The 12875-nt window shown below is 43.8% G+C and overlaps 1 protein-coding gene and 1 pseudogene across 1 annotated transcript in view; both read left to right on the top strand.

Moving 5' to 3' along the window:
• The first annotated feature begins 2949 nt into the window (after nucleotides 1-2949).
• ANXA3 (annexin A3) overlaps nucleotides 2950-12875 on the top strand; it is a 295648-nt gene continuing 285722 nt past the window's right edge. The window contains exons 1-2 of the mRNA XM_081812268.1: nucleotides 2950-3164; nucleotides 5696-5747. Coding sequence (XP_081668394.1) covers nucleotides 5733-5747 — 15 coding nt within the window. The 5' untranslated portion in view covers nucleotides 2950-3164; nucleotides 5696-5732. The remainder of the gene's footprint in view (nucleotides 3165-5695; nucleotides 5748-12875) is intronic.
• Nucleotides 8089-8162, top strand: LOC145720392 (U4 spliceosomal RNA; annotated as a pseudogene).

The following is a 12875-nucleotide window of genomic DNA, read 5'->3' as shown; positions in this document are numbered from 1 at the left end:
TCAGTTGGGCGTCTGCCTTCAGCTCGGGTCGTGATCCTGGGGTCCTGGGATCGAGCCCCGCATCGGGCTCCCTGCTCAGCGGGAAACCTGCTTCTCCCTCTCCCTCTGCCACTCCCCCTGCTTGTGCTCTCTCTGTTTCTCTGTCAAATAAATAAATAAAAATTTTTAAAAAAGAAACAAGTATAACAACATGCACAAAAATAAGAACACTGAATTTATTGTTGGGTTATCTCTGGAGAGAGAGGGAGGCAAATGGATCCAAAAGAGCACAAAAGGAACATCAATGGTATCCATTTAGCTTTTATTTTTATTTATTTTTAAAATATTTTATTTATTTATTTGACAGAGAGAGAGACAGCGAGAGAGAGAACACAAGCAGGGGGTGCAGAGGAAGAGGGAGAAGCAGGCCTCCTGCCGAGCAGGGAGCCGGATGCGGGGCTCGATCCCAGGACCCTGGGATCATGACCTGAGCCGAAGGCTGATGCTTAACAACTGAGCCACCCAGGCACCCCTCCATTTATCTTTTAAAATATCTTGAAAACATTCTAAATGAATAATGTTTAAGCTTTGATAAAGCTGGGTGATGAGTACACGGGTAGTCAATATTATTATAATATCATTTATTCTTGTTGGTATCTTTAAAATATTTCACAATTAAAAATTTTATGTAGTAACTTTTTAAGAGGAGACTGTGGGAGTTGTTGTACGCTGCTTACTATGGTCTGAATTTTGTGTCCCCCCAAAACTAATACATCGAAATCCTACCTCCCAAAGCAATGGTATTCAGAGGTGGGGACTTCGGGGTGATTAGGTCAGGGGGGGCAGAGCTGTCATGAATGGGATCTGTGCCCTTACAAAAGAGGCCCCAGAGAGCTCTCTTGCCCTTGAGGCCATGTGAGCCACAGCAAGAAGACAACTGTCTTCGAACCAGGAAGGGAGCCCTCACCAGACTTGAAACCTGCTGGAGCCTTGATCTTCGACTTCCCAGCCTCTGGAACAGTGAGAAGTAAGTGTTTTGTTGTTTATAAGCACCCAGTCTACGGGAGCCTCTTATGGTAGCCTGAACGGACTAAGATACAGCTCTTCTTGATTGTTCCCGTGTCAGGTTGTTCCCAGCCCTTTTGGTTGTTGTCTAACTCGGCCTCTTGAACAAATCCTAGAATTGGCTCTGCCCTAGAGCGGCACCTGCTTCTCTCTGGGAAAGAGTGCCCGTTCCATCCTGATCTTCATCCTTTGCTCTTGCCCTCAGGCCTTTGTTGTGGAGTCCTGCACTTTCAACTGCATTTTACTAATGTGGAAGGCAAGACAAAGACGGCGAAACCCCACTTGCAACAGCCCAAACTGCCACAGTTGCCCTAATTCCACCTCTAATTAACTGTCACTTTTGAAGTCCAGGTAGCAGAGACTCTAGAGTCTCCCTATAGGATTTTAATTTTCTCTTCTCTCTTTTGATTCCTTGTTTATGGAACCTGCATAACTATCTTTTTAGAGGATGAATTAGATCTGTCTGCCAGTCTCCCTCAAACACTTTCAGTACTTCCCTACTACTGCTAAATTATGCCCCAATACCCGCAGTGTGTCATTCAAGATCCAGCCCTGCCCAGAGGAAAGGTACCTAAGGGCTGAGGCCAGTGCTGAGTCCCAGTTATGGCACTTTTTACTCAAGTGGCTTTGGATAAATCACTTGACCTTTCTAAGCTTGTTTCCTCTGCTGCAAATTCTGAGAAGAATAGTACCTCCTAGGGTTGCCTTGAAGATAAAAGAGGGAATGCAATTAGGTACTGAGTCCAATGCCTGATATCCAATAAATGGTAGCTTCTATCATTCTCTACTACATCCTTCAACACACAACTGCTCACAATTCCCTGAATACAACCAGGGCTTTGGTTTTTAGCCTCCTTCAATTGTTTTATTGTTCCAGATGCCGAGAATGCCCTTCCACCTTACTATCTCCCCAAGTCTGTGGTTCCTATCCTCTTACTAGAGAGCCAATGAGCTTAGCAGAGGAACAACAAAACTCCCTGGGTTCAAAATCTAGTTCTGCCATTTCCTCCTTGTGTGACTTTGCTGAAGTTACTTAATCTCTCTGTCTAGGTTTCCTCATTTATAAAATGTGGGTAATCACAGTACAGGTATCCCCCGACTTTCCAAAGTGCCTGTTAGGCTTCTTCGCTGTCACTAAATACCTACATTATTAGTAGCTGCTTTGGCTAACTGAAAGCAGAAAGGAAAAAAGGCAAGATCGGAAAGTCTTGGGCATTTGTTTAGCAGCAGGCATTCATTATAAAGGGAGCAGACACCTCTAGCCAGAGTGCCCCCCAAGCTCCTTCCCCCAGGAATTTTTTTAAAGATTTTATTTATTTATTAAAATAAATAAATTGCACGCGCACAAGCTCGGGGGAGGGGCAGAGAGAGTAGCAGACTCCCCGCGGAGCACGGAGCCTGATGTGTGCAGGACTAGATTCCAGGACCCCAGGATCATGACCTGAGCCGAAGGCAGACGCTGAACCGACTGAGCCACCAGGATGGTGGGCGCCCTCCTTTCCCCAGGATGACACTGAGCATCTCAGCATCAAGTCACCACAGCTGAGGACTGGATCCACGAGCACTTGTGCTGTGTTTTGATGTATTTTTCCATCTGCTGGCAAGATGTGTCTCAAGTATCAGAAAAGCCTAAGAGCGGTTATTTGGGGTGGGGGTGGGGGTGTGTGGTCTGGGAATGCCCGAAAGTTTTTTCCATATAAATTAATGGTGATCTTTTCTTCACCTCACGCCATTTCAGCTTAGGAAAGGCTTCCCAGGAACTCTACTTTCGGATACCCTGGAAACCTGTATCTACCGTATAGGGCTGTTGCAAGATTTAAATGAGGGCCTCCTCGTAAGGACTTTAGAACTGTGCCTGGCACAAAGCATTTACTTTTGCACCCCCGAAAAGCGGAGGGCTGCGACGCGAGGGTACAGCCGTGGAGCCCCGGCGGCCGAGGGGCGCGGCTCGCCTTTCCCAGGGCCCCGGGCGCGGGTCAGGCGGAGCCGGGAGGCCGGGGGAGGGGCGGGAGGAAGGGTGCGGTCGCGGGCGCGGGCCCAGCCGGCGCCGAGCGGCGGCGGCCGGGGTGCACTCTCTCTCGCCGTTCTCCCGCACGCCGGGTCCCTCGGCCGCACTGCAGGTAAGATCGGCCTCGCGGCGAGTCGCCCGCGGCTGCCAGGCGTCTGGGAGCGGTGGCGGGCACCGGGCCCACTTCCCCGGGAGCGCGGCCCACGCCGCAGACCAGCGGGCCGCGGGGGTTCGGCGGCAGAGAGTCCACGTCCCCCATTTCAGAATGGAGGAAACTGAGGCCCAGAGGTGCAAACGTGGTGCGCCCTGGGAGGGTCACCCAGCTATGGTGAGGGCGGGGCGCAGACTGACACCCCGCTGTCCGGTCCGAGACCCTTCACTTTTAGGGAACCAGCTGGCCATCTCAGCCTCCCCAGCCCTAAACGTCTTGGGGACAGAAACAGAGCAGGGAGTCACAACTGTCCTTTGGGTCCCTGGCGAATCAGGAGGGGCTGGCTCGAGCTCCTTCGGAGGACTTGGCACCCCACCCATCCTTGTGAGCATTTGCTCCTCTTAAGGGAGATCATTTATTTTATTTCGTTTAATTTTTTTTTTTTTTTTTGGTGGTAGAAGAAAAGTGTATTTAGATACTGAGCGTGGGGAATCTGAGAAGTTGGCTTTTCCTTAGAAAAGACTCACCTTTTCTTTGATTGCAACAGAGTGGCAGCCACGACTCATGATTCATCCCACTGGCATTTGAGTCAGCAGGTGGGGAATCTGAGTCCTTGATTGCAAATGACCATATATAGGAAACTGTGGTTTGTGCAGGGTCCCAGAGGCCCGGGTCCGCTGAAGGCCCCTCTGGCTGCTGATAAGGAGTTACACTGCTGGACAGAAATTCTGCCCCAGGATTTGTGTTCTGCACAGACAGCAAGACTCTGCCCTTGGGGAGAGCTATATTTACAACTTGTTTTATCAACATCATAAAAAATGTAACTCATTAAAACGTTTTTCTCCAAAGATATCCCCACTGGCTTCATGAAGGCAGAAAGTGACAGACTGACGAGAAAGGGAGTTTAAAGATGTAAAGACACCCAGAATCTTGTTCACAGAGCTGTAGTGGTCGTGTAGAGAGCCATCTGTTGAGAAATAGGGAGGGAGGATGAAGTAAAGAAAATGATGTAGATGCTCGAATCCCTTTCTGAAAAGGATGTTTAAAGTTCTGTTGTAAGGTCATTTGGCCCCCGCTGTGGAGTGATTTCTTCTTAACATTTAAATCAATAATAATTGTTAATAATTTACAAATTATACTGGATCAACACATATTGCGCATCAGCTGTGACAATGTATGGGGCAGGCCCTTGGGTAAGGCAGAGCATGGGAGTTAACTTCATACCTTTGGAGTGTGACTGTCCAGATTCTGTAGGGGGACACTTACTTGCTGTGTGGCTAGAACATTATTGTACCTTCTCTGTGCCCCAGCTTCTTTATATGTAAAGTGGAGATGTTCTTAATGACACCTCGCTCCCTAGATTGTTGTGAGGCTTATATTAAATCATTCTTTCATTCATTCAGTATTTTTTTTAGTGCCTTCTATGCCCCAGTGAACTAATATGACAAAAAGCCTTGTGAAATTAACCTTCTAGTGCTTTTTATATGACCTGGCACATGGTAAGAACTCAGAATTCCAGCTGATATTATTATACATATGATTTCAGCAGCCCTCCTCTTCCCTTTCTGCAGATGAGGAAATGGAAGCTCAAGGAGATTGAGCTTTCAGAGGCAAAGTGAGAACTAGTGACACCTTGTATCCACTGTCTATCTGGAGGGATGTAATGGTAGACGTGGTAACTAGAAAGCCCACTGCCCTAGGCTACAGAGGGCCTGAGAAAATCAGGCTAAATAATTCCAGAGACTACTAGTGTAATTTCCTACTGATCTTTGTTCTGGGGCTATCGTTGAATTTTTAGAATATTTTGTTCCCAGGATTGGTGGGAGTGACTTGCATTTCTAAATCAACCCTGGAGATATGCCAGCATGTTTGAATAATGTCTACATAGGAAAAGTGCCTGGGTTCCCAATAGGGCTCCACTAAAGAATTGCCCTTTTTACCTCTGGGCCCTACCAGGAACCGGACTGCCTCCTCAAAGAGCAGGCATGTTTATAACAGGCTGTAGGCTTGGAGCCTTGTAAAATGTAAATGGAGATATCACAATCAAACACAAAGAATCCAACTGAAGCCAGCTAAAATTTGTTTGGGGATGGGGTCCGGGGAGACAATTTCTTTTTCTCTTGTTATTCCCTAGGATGGTATCTATCCTGGTTAAAAGAACGCGGTAATCAACATAGTTCTATTGGATTTTTAAACGAGTCAAGAATTTGCTTTCCAGGAAACATATTTGTAAACCCCTTAAGTACAGTGATTTTTTTTCTCTCTTGTTTTGACCCCTTCCCAGGTCCAGCATAGTCCCTTGTACATAGTGGGTGCTCAGTAAATGTTTGTTTAGCAAATAGGGTACTTGATGCTAGAGACACATCATTTTACTGAGATGGTCTCTTTGAATGTTGACTTCTATTTTCTGGATTAAAGATTAGGGTTATTCTGAGATTATTGTATTCTGAATCCCAGATTTATTCTGTTTAGTAATTTTTTTCGTTTAATAGGTTTGTCTGATCTCAACTCAAGCAAAGGTGGAATATCATGGCTTCTATCTGGGTAAGTAAAACTCAGGCCTTCACAATACAGTAACTTATCTTAGTCAAATCAAAATACAAAAAGTCAAAATATTAAGTTGATAAAAGGTTCATTTGAAAATATAACATGCCAAAAAAGCAAGGGGATATCTAAAAATAATAAAATATGAACATGTATCATAGAGGTACATAGTTAAAATAATTTGTGATGACACCAAAGTAGAGGTGAGTAACAGAGTAAATTTAGTAGGTGATTTGGGAGTTTACTATGTGATAAGGATAACATTTCATATCATGAAAAGATGGCTTATTCACAAATAATGTTAGAGAAATTTCTAGCCATTTGGGAAAAAAGTAAATCTATATTCCTTCCCCCTTCTTACATTAAAATGCATTTCAGGTGGATAAAATCTGAAATGAAAGAGACAAAATATGGGTGAATGTTAAAAATAATCATGGAGTAGGGACAGCAGTTACAACTATGACACAAGCCAAAAGCCTAAAAGAAAAATATTGATCTACTTAACTGCATATAAACTTATGATTTATGACCACAAAAAAACACTATTAGTAGAGTCAGAAGACAACCCACAGGGAAAAAAATATTTGGAGCACATCAGACAAAAAACTTATTTTCTCAACATAAAAATTACTTGAATAAATCAATAAAAAAAACTTGATGGAAATTTGTCAGAGACATGAATAGGACATGAAAAGAATTACAAATGTCCCACAAACACATGAAAAGATGTGATCACTCACTAGGAAATAAAGAAACATGAATAACACAATGAGAAACCATTTCTACCAGAGAATTGGTAGAGGTGAAAAAAACACATAATGAGACCAGTATTGCAGAGTCTGTGGGCAAGACAAGCACTCTCATACTCTGATCATGGGAGACGAAACCTGGCACACTTTTGGATGGCATTTTGGTGATATCTATCAATGTTTACATGCACACCCCCTTTAACCAGTTATTCCATTTCTGGGTATTTATCTTATTGATACACTTGCATAAGGCTGAAAAAATATAGGCCTAAAGACATTCATTTGTATTAATGAAAATATGCAGACAGCATAAATGGCCAGCATAAATGGGCATGAAATTATTAAATTACTCATTTGTAACCTACAGCCATTTTTTAAATAGTTATTTGAGGAGGGGGACAGAGGGAGAGGGAAAGTCCCAAGTAGACTCTGTGCTGAGCACAGAGCCCAACACCAGGCTGGGTCTCACGACCCTGAGATCACAACCTGAGCCAAAACCAAGAATCGGGTGCTCAACTGACTGTGCCACCCAGGTGCCCCTAGCTTACAGCCATTTTTATGTGGTCGTTAAAAAAAAATGGGGAGCAAGGGGGTCAGTTCCCTATATATTGACATAAGAAAGTGTCCAAAGATATGTTAATCAATGAAAAAAATCAAGTTACAGAATAGTATGTGGAGAATGATTCTGTTTATTTTTTTAATTTTTTAAAGATTTTTATTTATTCGGAGAGAGAGAGAGCACGAACGAGGGGAGGGGCAGAGGCAGAGGGAGAAGTAGACTCCTTGCTGAGCAGGGAGCCTGACACAGGGCTTGATCCCAGGACCCTGAGATCATGACCTGAGCCGAAGCAGACGCTTAATGACTGAGCCACCCAGGCTCTGATGATTCTGTTTAAAAGAAAGTAAAAAAAAAAAAAAAAAAAAAATATATATATATATACACACACACACACACACACATAATACAGTTTATATGTATATGTATATACATATACATGTATATGGTCTTTATGTATATACATGTATATATATTTATGTATTTACATATATTTATGTATATACATAAAGACTATATTAAAGGGGCACCTGGGTGGTTCAGTCGGTTAAGCGGCTGCCTTCGGCTCAGGTCATGATCCCAGGGTCCTGGGATCGAGCCCCATATTGGGCTCCCTGCTCAGCGGGGAGCCTGCTTCTCCCTCTGCCTGCCACTCTGCCTACTTGTGCTCTCTATATCTCTCTGTCAAATAAATAAATAAAATCTTTAAAAAAAAAAAAAGACTATATTACATGAAAACTTTCTAGAAAGGCAGAACTGTGAGCAAGGGCACATTTATTTTTCAGTGCATCACCTTCCATGCCCTAATTTTTTTGTTAATGATGAACATACATTACATTTCTTGAGTGAGGGACAGAAAGGCTTAAAGAATAACTTGTATGGAGATATACCAGCCCAAGGTATGGGTGGTGTTTGTGGGAGGTGTGCTGCTGCGAGGTTTTCTTGGCCCCAGGTTATTCCCTTACCACTGGCCAGGAGGCCAAGCTGTCCTCTTTCCAGGTCTAAAATTCCCCCTGCTATTATGGATACTTAGTAGAGCTTTGCACAGTGGCAGTATCTTAGCCAATGAGATTTATCCGAGGCGTGATTATTGCTAATGGATACTTAGTAGAGTCAGATGGAAAAAAAAAAAAAAAAAGCATCTCTCCAAAATGCTGGTGTTAAAAAAGAAAAGTCTCCTCTCGTCCTAGTCCGTTAGTAAATTGACATAGGTCAGGCTCTCCAATTAGTTGGTCAGCTGACACCTTCAAAGTTGTTAGTCTCTTACTGTGCCTAGTTTATGAATTAAACTTTATCGTAGCTATGCATGTTTAGGGAAAAAAAAAGACATAGTGTATATAGGATTCAGTACTATCTGCAGTTTCAGTGGGGGTCTTGGAATGCATCCCCAGTGGGTGTGGGTGGGGGCTCCTGTATAGACATACAATGGAGTATTATTCAACCTTAAAAGGGAAGAGAATTCTGATACATGCCACAACATGAATGAACCTTGAGAACATTATGCTAAGTGAAATAAACCAGTAGTAAAAGACAAAATACTATGATTCCATTTATATGAGGCATCTAAAGTAGTCAAATTCATAGAGACTGAAAACAGAGTTGTGGTTTCCAGGGGCTGAAGGGGATTTGTTGCTTCATGGGTATAGAATTTCAGTTCTGCACAATGAGAAAGTCCTGGAGATCTGTTTCACAATACTGTGAATATTTTCACCACTATTGAACTGTTGTACACTTAAAAATGGTTAATGTGGTAAACTTTATGTTATGCTTTTTTTTACCACAATAAAAAAACGCTGAGATTTCTGTGAATATTCTTATCACTAAGTTTTATCTTTTCTCTTTTTCCCTCTTACACACAAAAGCACATACACACCTAAACACAAATAAGCAATCAAGTCCATGCTTTTCTCCAGAACTGTAGATCAGTGTGTGGTTACTAGAGGATGATGAGTTTATTGGAGTGATAATGATCGAGAGAGAAGACTGGTTGCTATTTTAGTATATTTCCGTTGCAGATGAAACAATAGCTGGTTTCCTAGGTCTTTATATTCTAGATATGTTGCAACCCTCCCATTGTTTCAGATGCGTTAACAATCTATGTTGAATTACTATTTCCTTTCTTTGGAAATGTTGCATATCTCTGTTCAGGGTTGTGTTCTCCTACTTAACCCCTGATGAAAAGGCCTGATGTCTCATCACTTTGCACTGTTTGGACCCAGGGTCCTTTTCGGTTGCCTTTAGATCCATAGCAAACACTCGGGCAAACTACAAATTAGAACGTCTTAGGAACATGATATGTGTGTATGGTTGATACCTTTACTGCTTTGGAAGTGGCGGGCAGGTGCTCAGGAGCTCTTGGTGGGGCGGGCCCACGGCCTCTTCGCCATCACAGGCTCCTGGTTGAGCGGGAAGGCTCGGCTCTGTGAATGGCAGTCATGTGGAGATCTGGGCTGTACTTGTTCTCGAGGATCGTGCCCCTGATGCTGCTAGGGTGGCCTGGGCATTCTAACAAGAATGGTGGTCTGCACGTAGGAGGTGGCAAGTTTTCTGTGGCCGGACCTCCGCTAGCTGAGCACCACTACACCTTTGCCATCGGCCACGGGCGCCAGGGCCACCGTCTTACGCTGCATCCGCCGGTTGTGGCGGAAGGAGTTGCGAGCCTTCAGGTTACTGGGCTGTATGTCTGCTTGTTCCTCTCGATCCCGACGCTGGAGCCCTTCCGGGCGGCCCTCCGTGCAGGTGGGCAGTCGTGGGGGCGGCCCCTCTCACTACGGCAGCGGGAGGCGGGAAGAGCGGGAACGTGACTTTTTATTAAGATACCATAACGATATCTTTCCTACATGTGCCTTCCCCAAGCAAATGTTCTGGGCTCTTTGCTCCTTGGTCAATTCCTAACTTCCTTTGACCTTTTGTTTGAATCCTCAAATTAGTATTTTTATTATCCTCCTAAAATTTTCCTAAACTCGTCATCACCGTGATCATTATGAACTGTTATAACATCCTTACTGGCTATACATTTTCCCTTCCCCACTCCAAACTCAACTTTATAAATGAGGAAGGGGAAACAGAGAGCCACTCTGGAACTAATGGATAAAAGATGTTTTCCAAAAATGTAACCACATAAATAGGTTGCCTACAAGCTTTGGAAGGAGTTCATCAAAAGGGTAAACAATTAAAGCAGCAAGTACCTGCTGTACTGGGCTCTCCTGGGAGCAGAAGAAAGACAGTCCAGCCACAGTCCCAGGTCTTCTTTTCATAACTCTCTAATTGTTTAAAAGGCAGGCTCTTGAATATGACCTGGAGCAAGTTACTTAGTCTCCTGCTGTCCCCATTACCTCCCCTGTAAAATGGGTAGAACAACAGTACCAGCATCATTTAGTGCTTGTGAGAATTAACCCAGTTCATATAAAATGCATTAACAGTGCCTGGCATGTAGTGAGCAGTCAGTAAATGTTAGTTGTAATCATTATCATTTCAATATTTTTTTTTTTTAGAAAACATATTCCTCGCTGATTATTATCCCTGCAGCTATTTTAGTAAAGGAGTTTCTGCCTGTCTCCTGGGCCCGATTTTATTACAAATCAATAGCATTCTCCTCCCCATTGGAATGATTGTCTCTGAGCCATCTGAACACAGATGGGTTTTCCCCAATAGATTCTTTCTGACCACTCCTATTTTCAGTATTTATTTTATTTTTAAGATTTTATTTATTTATTTGAGAGAGAGAGAGAGAGCACAAGCAGGGGGAGCAGCAGGCAAAGTGAGCAGGGAACCCGATGCGGGGCTCCATCCCAGGACCCTGGGATCATGACCTGAGCCAAAGGCAGACACTTAACTGACTGAGCCACCCACGCGTCCCTGCAGTATTTTTTTAGAGCAGTTTTAGGTTCATAGCAAAATGAAGCAAAGGTACAGAGATTTTCTATAGACACATGCATAGGGTCCCCCATTATCAGCATCCCCCACCAGAGTGGTACATTTCTTGCAGCTGATGAACCTGCACTAACTCATCATACTCACCAGAGTCCACAGTTTACCCTACAGCTCATTCTTGGTGTTGTACGTTCTGTGCATTTGGATATTTCCATATGTTTAAAGACACAGAATACTCTGTTCCTACTCCAAGTGGGTATACTACAGTACAATTCTGACACGAACTACCTGGAGTTAAACTCTACAGGTTTAAGAGCTCGGCCCTCACTTCCAACGTCAGCTGCAAGTCTCAGAGCCACCTGCTCTTCCAACCCATACAGTTGGGGATTTCCATGACCCTCTTGCGTTCAGTAATTGTCTAGAACAACTCACAGAATTCGCTGAAAGTGCTGTATTTACAGTTACAGTTTTATTATAAAGCCTACCTACACATAGAGCAAGGTCTGGAAAGGTCGTGTCCCCGTGGAGTCAGGACGGATCACCCACCCAGCATATCGTGTGTCCACCAGCCAAGGAGCTCCTCCGAGCTCTATGCAGAGTTTGTACTGGGATTTCATTACATAGGCGTGATTGATTAAGTCACTGGCCACAGGACTGAACTTAATCTCTAGTCTCCTTTCCCTCCCAAACTGCCAATCATCCCCATCTTATACCTATGCAGAGGTCTACCATGAGTCACCTCGGCAGCATAATAAAGACACTCCTATCAGGAAATTCTGATGGTTTTAACGCTCTCTGCCAGGAACCCAGGACAAAGACTAGAGATATTCTTTATCGTACCACACATACGTAACTCACACTGAAGCTGCACAGAATTTCCGAAATATCATATTCCTTTATTTTTTTACTAAAATGATATTAACACGCAGGCGCTGGTTACCTTGTGCTGATCAGAACCTCTGCTTGGAAGTTCCTATCTTAAATAATAAGTAACACAGGGGAAAATGAGTAATGCTTTGTAATAAGTACAAATTAGCAGATAGAATCACTCAAAACACGGGGTCCGTGGAGAAGAAATACTTAAAGGGATTCTTGAAAGTGGAAAGGTTGGAGAAAGCTTATCTAGGGTGGAAACTGGCTAATAGGAAAAATTAATCCCTGAAAATGTGTTCTTGATGAAAAGGAGAGCATAACTTTCCTTCCCTGCCTGACCCTTCCTCTCTCTCCTGGAAACAAGACTGGTGCAGTTTGACCCGTGAGGACACAATGGTCCCATTTCTGCTGTGTAACACAGAGTAGTGACAATCGCAGTAGGGCTCCCGGGAAAGGTGCAGTGTGCTAATGGGAGAGAGCATTTGGGAAGATAATGCCTTTCCACTTCTGTTCCCTGGATGATACCAGCCCTGGACATATGATGCTACTGGTCCTGGGTACAAGAAACTGGTGAGAGCCCTGTCCAGTTCATATGTCTTGCTTTGGTGGAACATCCCGTCAGACCTTTCTTTCCTGGTGTGTTTGCTCTTCCTAACCATGCAAACATGTGTGGGAAGAACACTTGCGTTACACGCATGTGGTCGTGTTAAATTTCTCCTCTGGTCTCCTTGTCTATTGCATCTTAGGGCTGAAAGATCTGGCTCTATAATTGTTTTCACCGAGCTAGACTTTTCACATCCCGAGGAGAATGGGCATCGTGCCTGATTAGGTGCTCTTCAACATGATGCAACTTCTGGTCTGGTGTGTGTTTTAAACCATGTTCCCGAAGCGTATTTAGATAAATATTGGCAGCTGCAGAATTGGCCCTCTGCAGGAAGTTAATGAAAAACAGGTAAGACCTGGATTTCAAATCAAAACATTAGAGCTTTGTTTCAGGACAGAGTCTAGAAAGAAACTGTCTAATCTGAGTGAGAAGAGAGAGGCTTCCCAGGAATGAATAGACCAAGCATTAAAGAG

The sequence above is a fragment of the Leptonychotes weddellii genome, chromosome 2, assembly GCF_054177405.1.
Source record: "Leptonychotes weddellii isolate Sample4059 chromosome 2, ASM5417740v2, whole genome shotgun sequence".
Lineage (NCBI taxonomy): Eukaryota > Metazoa > Chordata > Mammalia > Carnivora > Phocidae > Leptonychotes > Leptonychotes weddellii.
The sequence above is the reverse complement of the archived record's forward strand: the minus strand, read 5'-3'. Positions and strand labels throughout refer to the sequence as shown.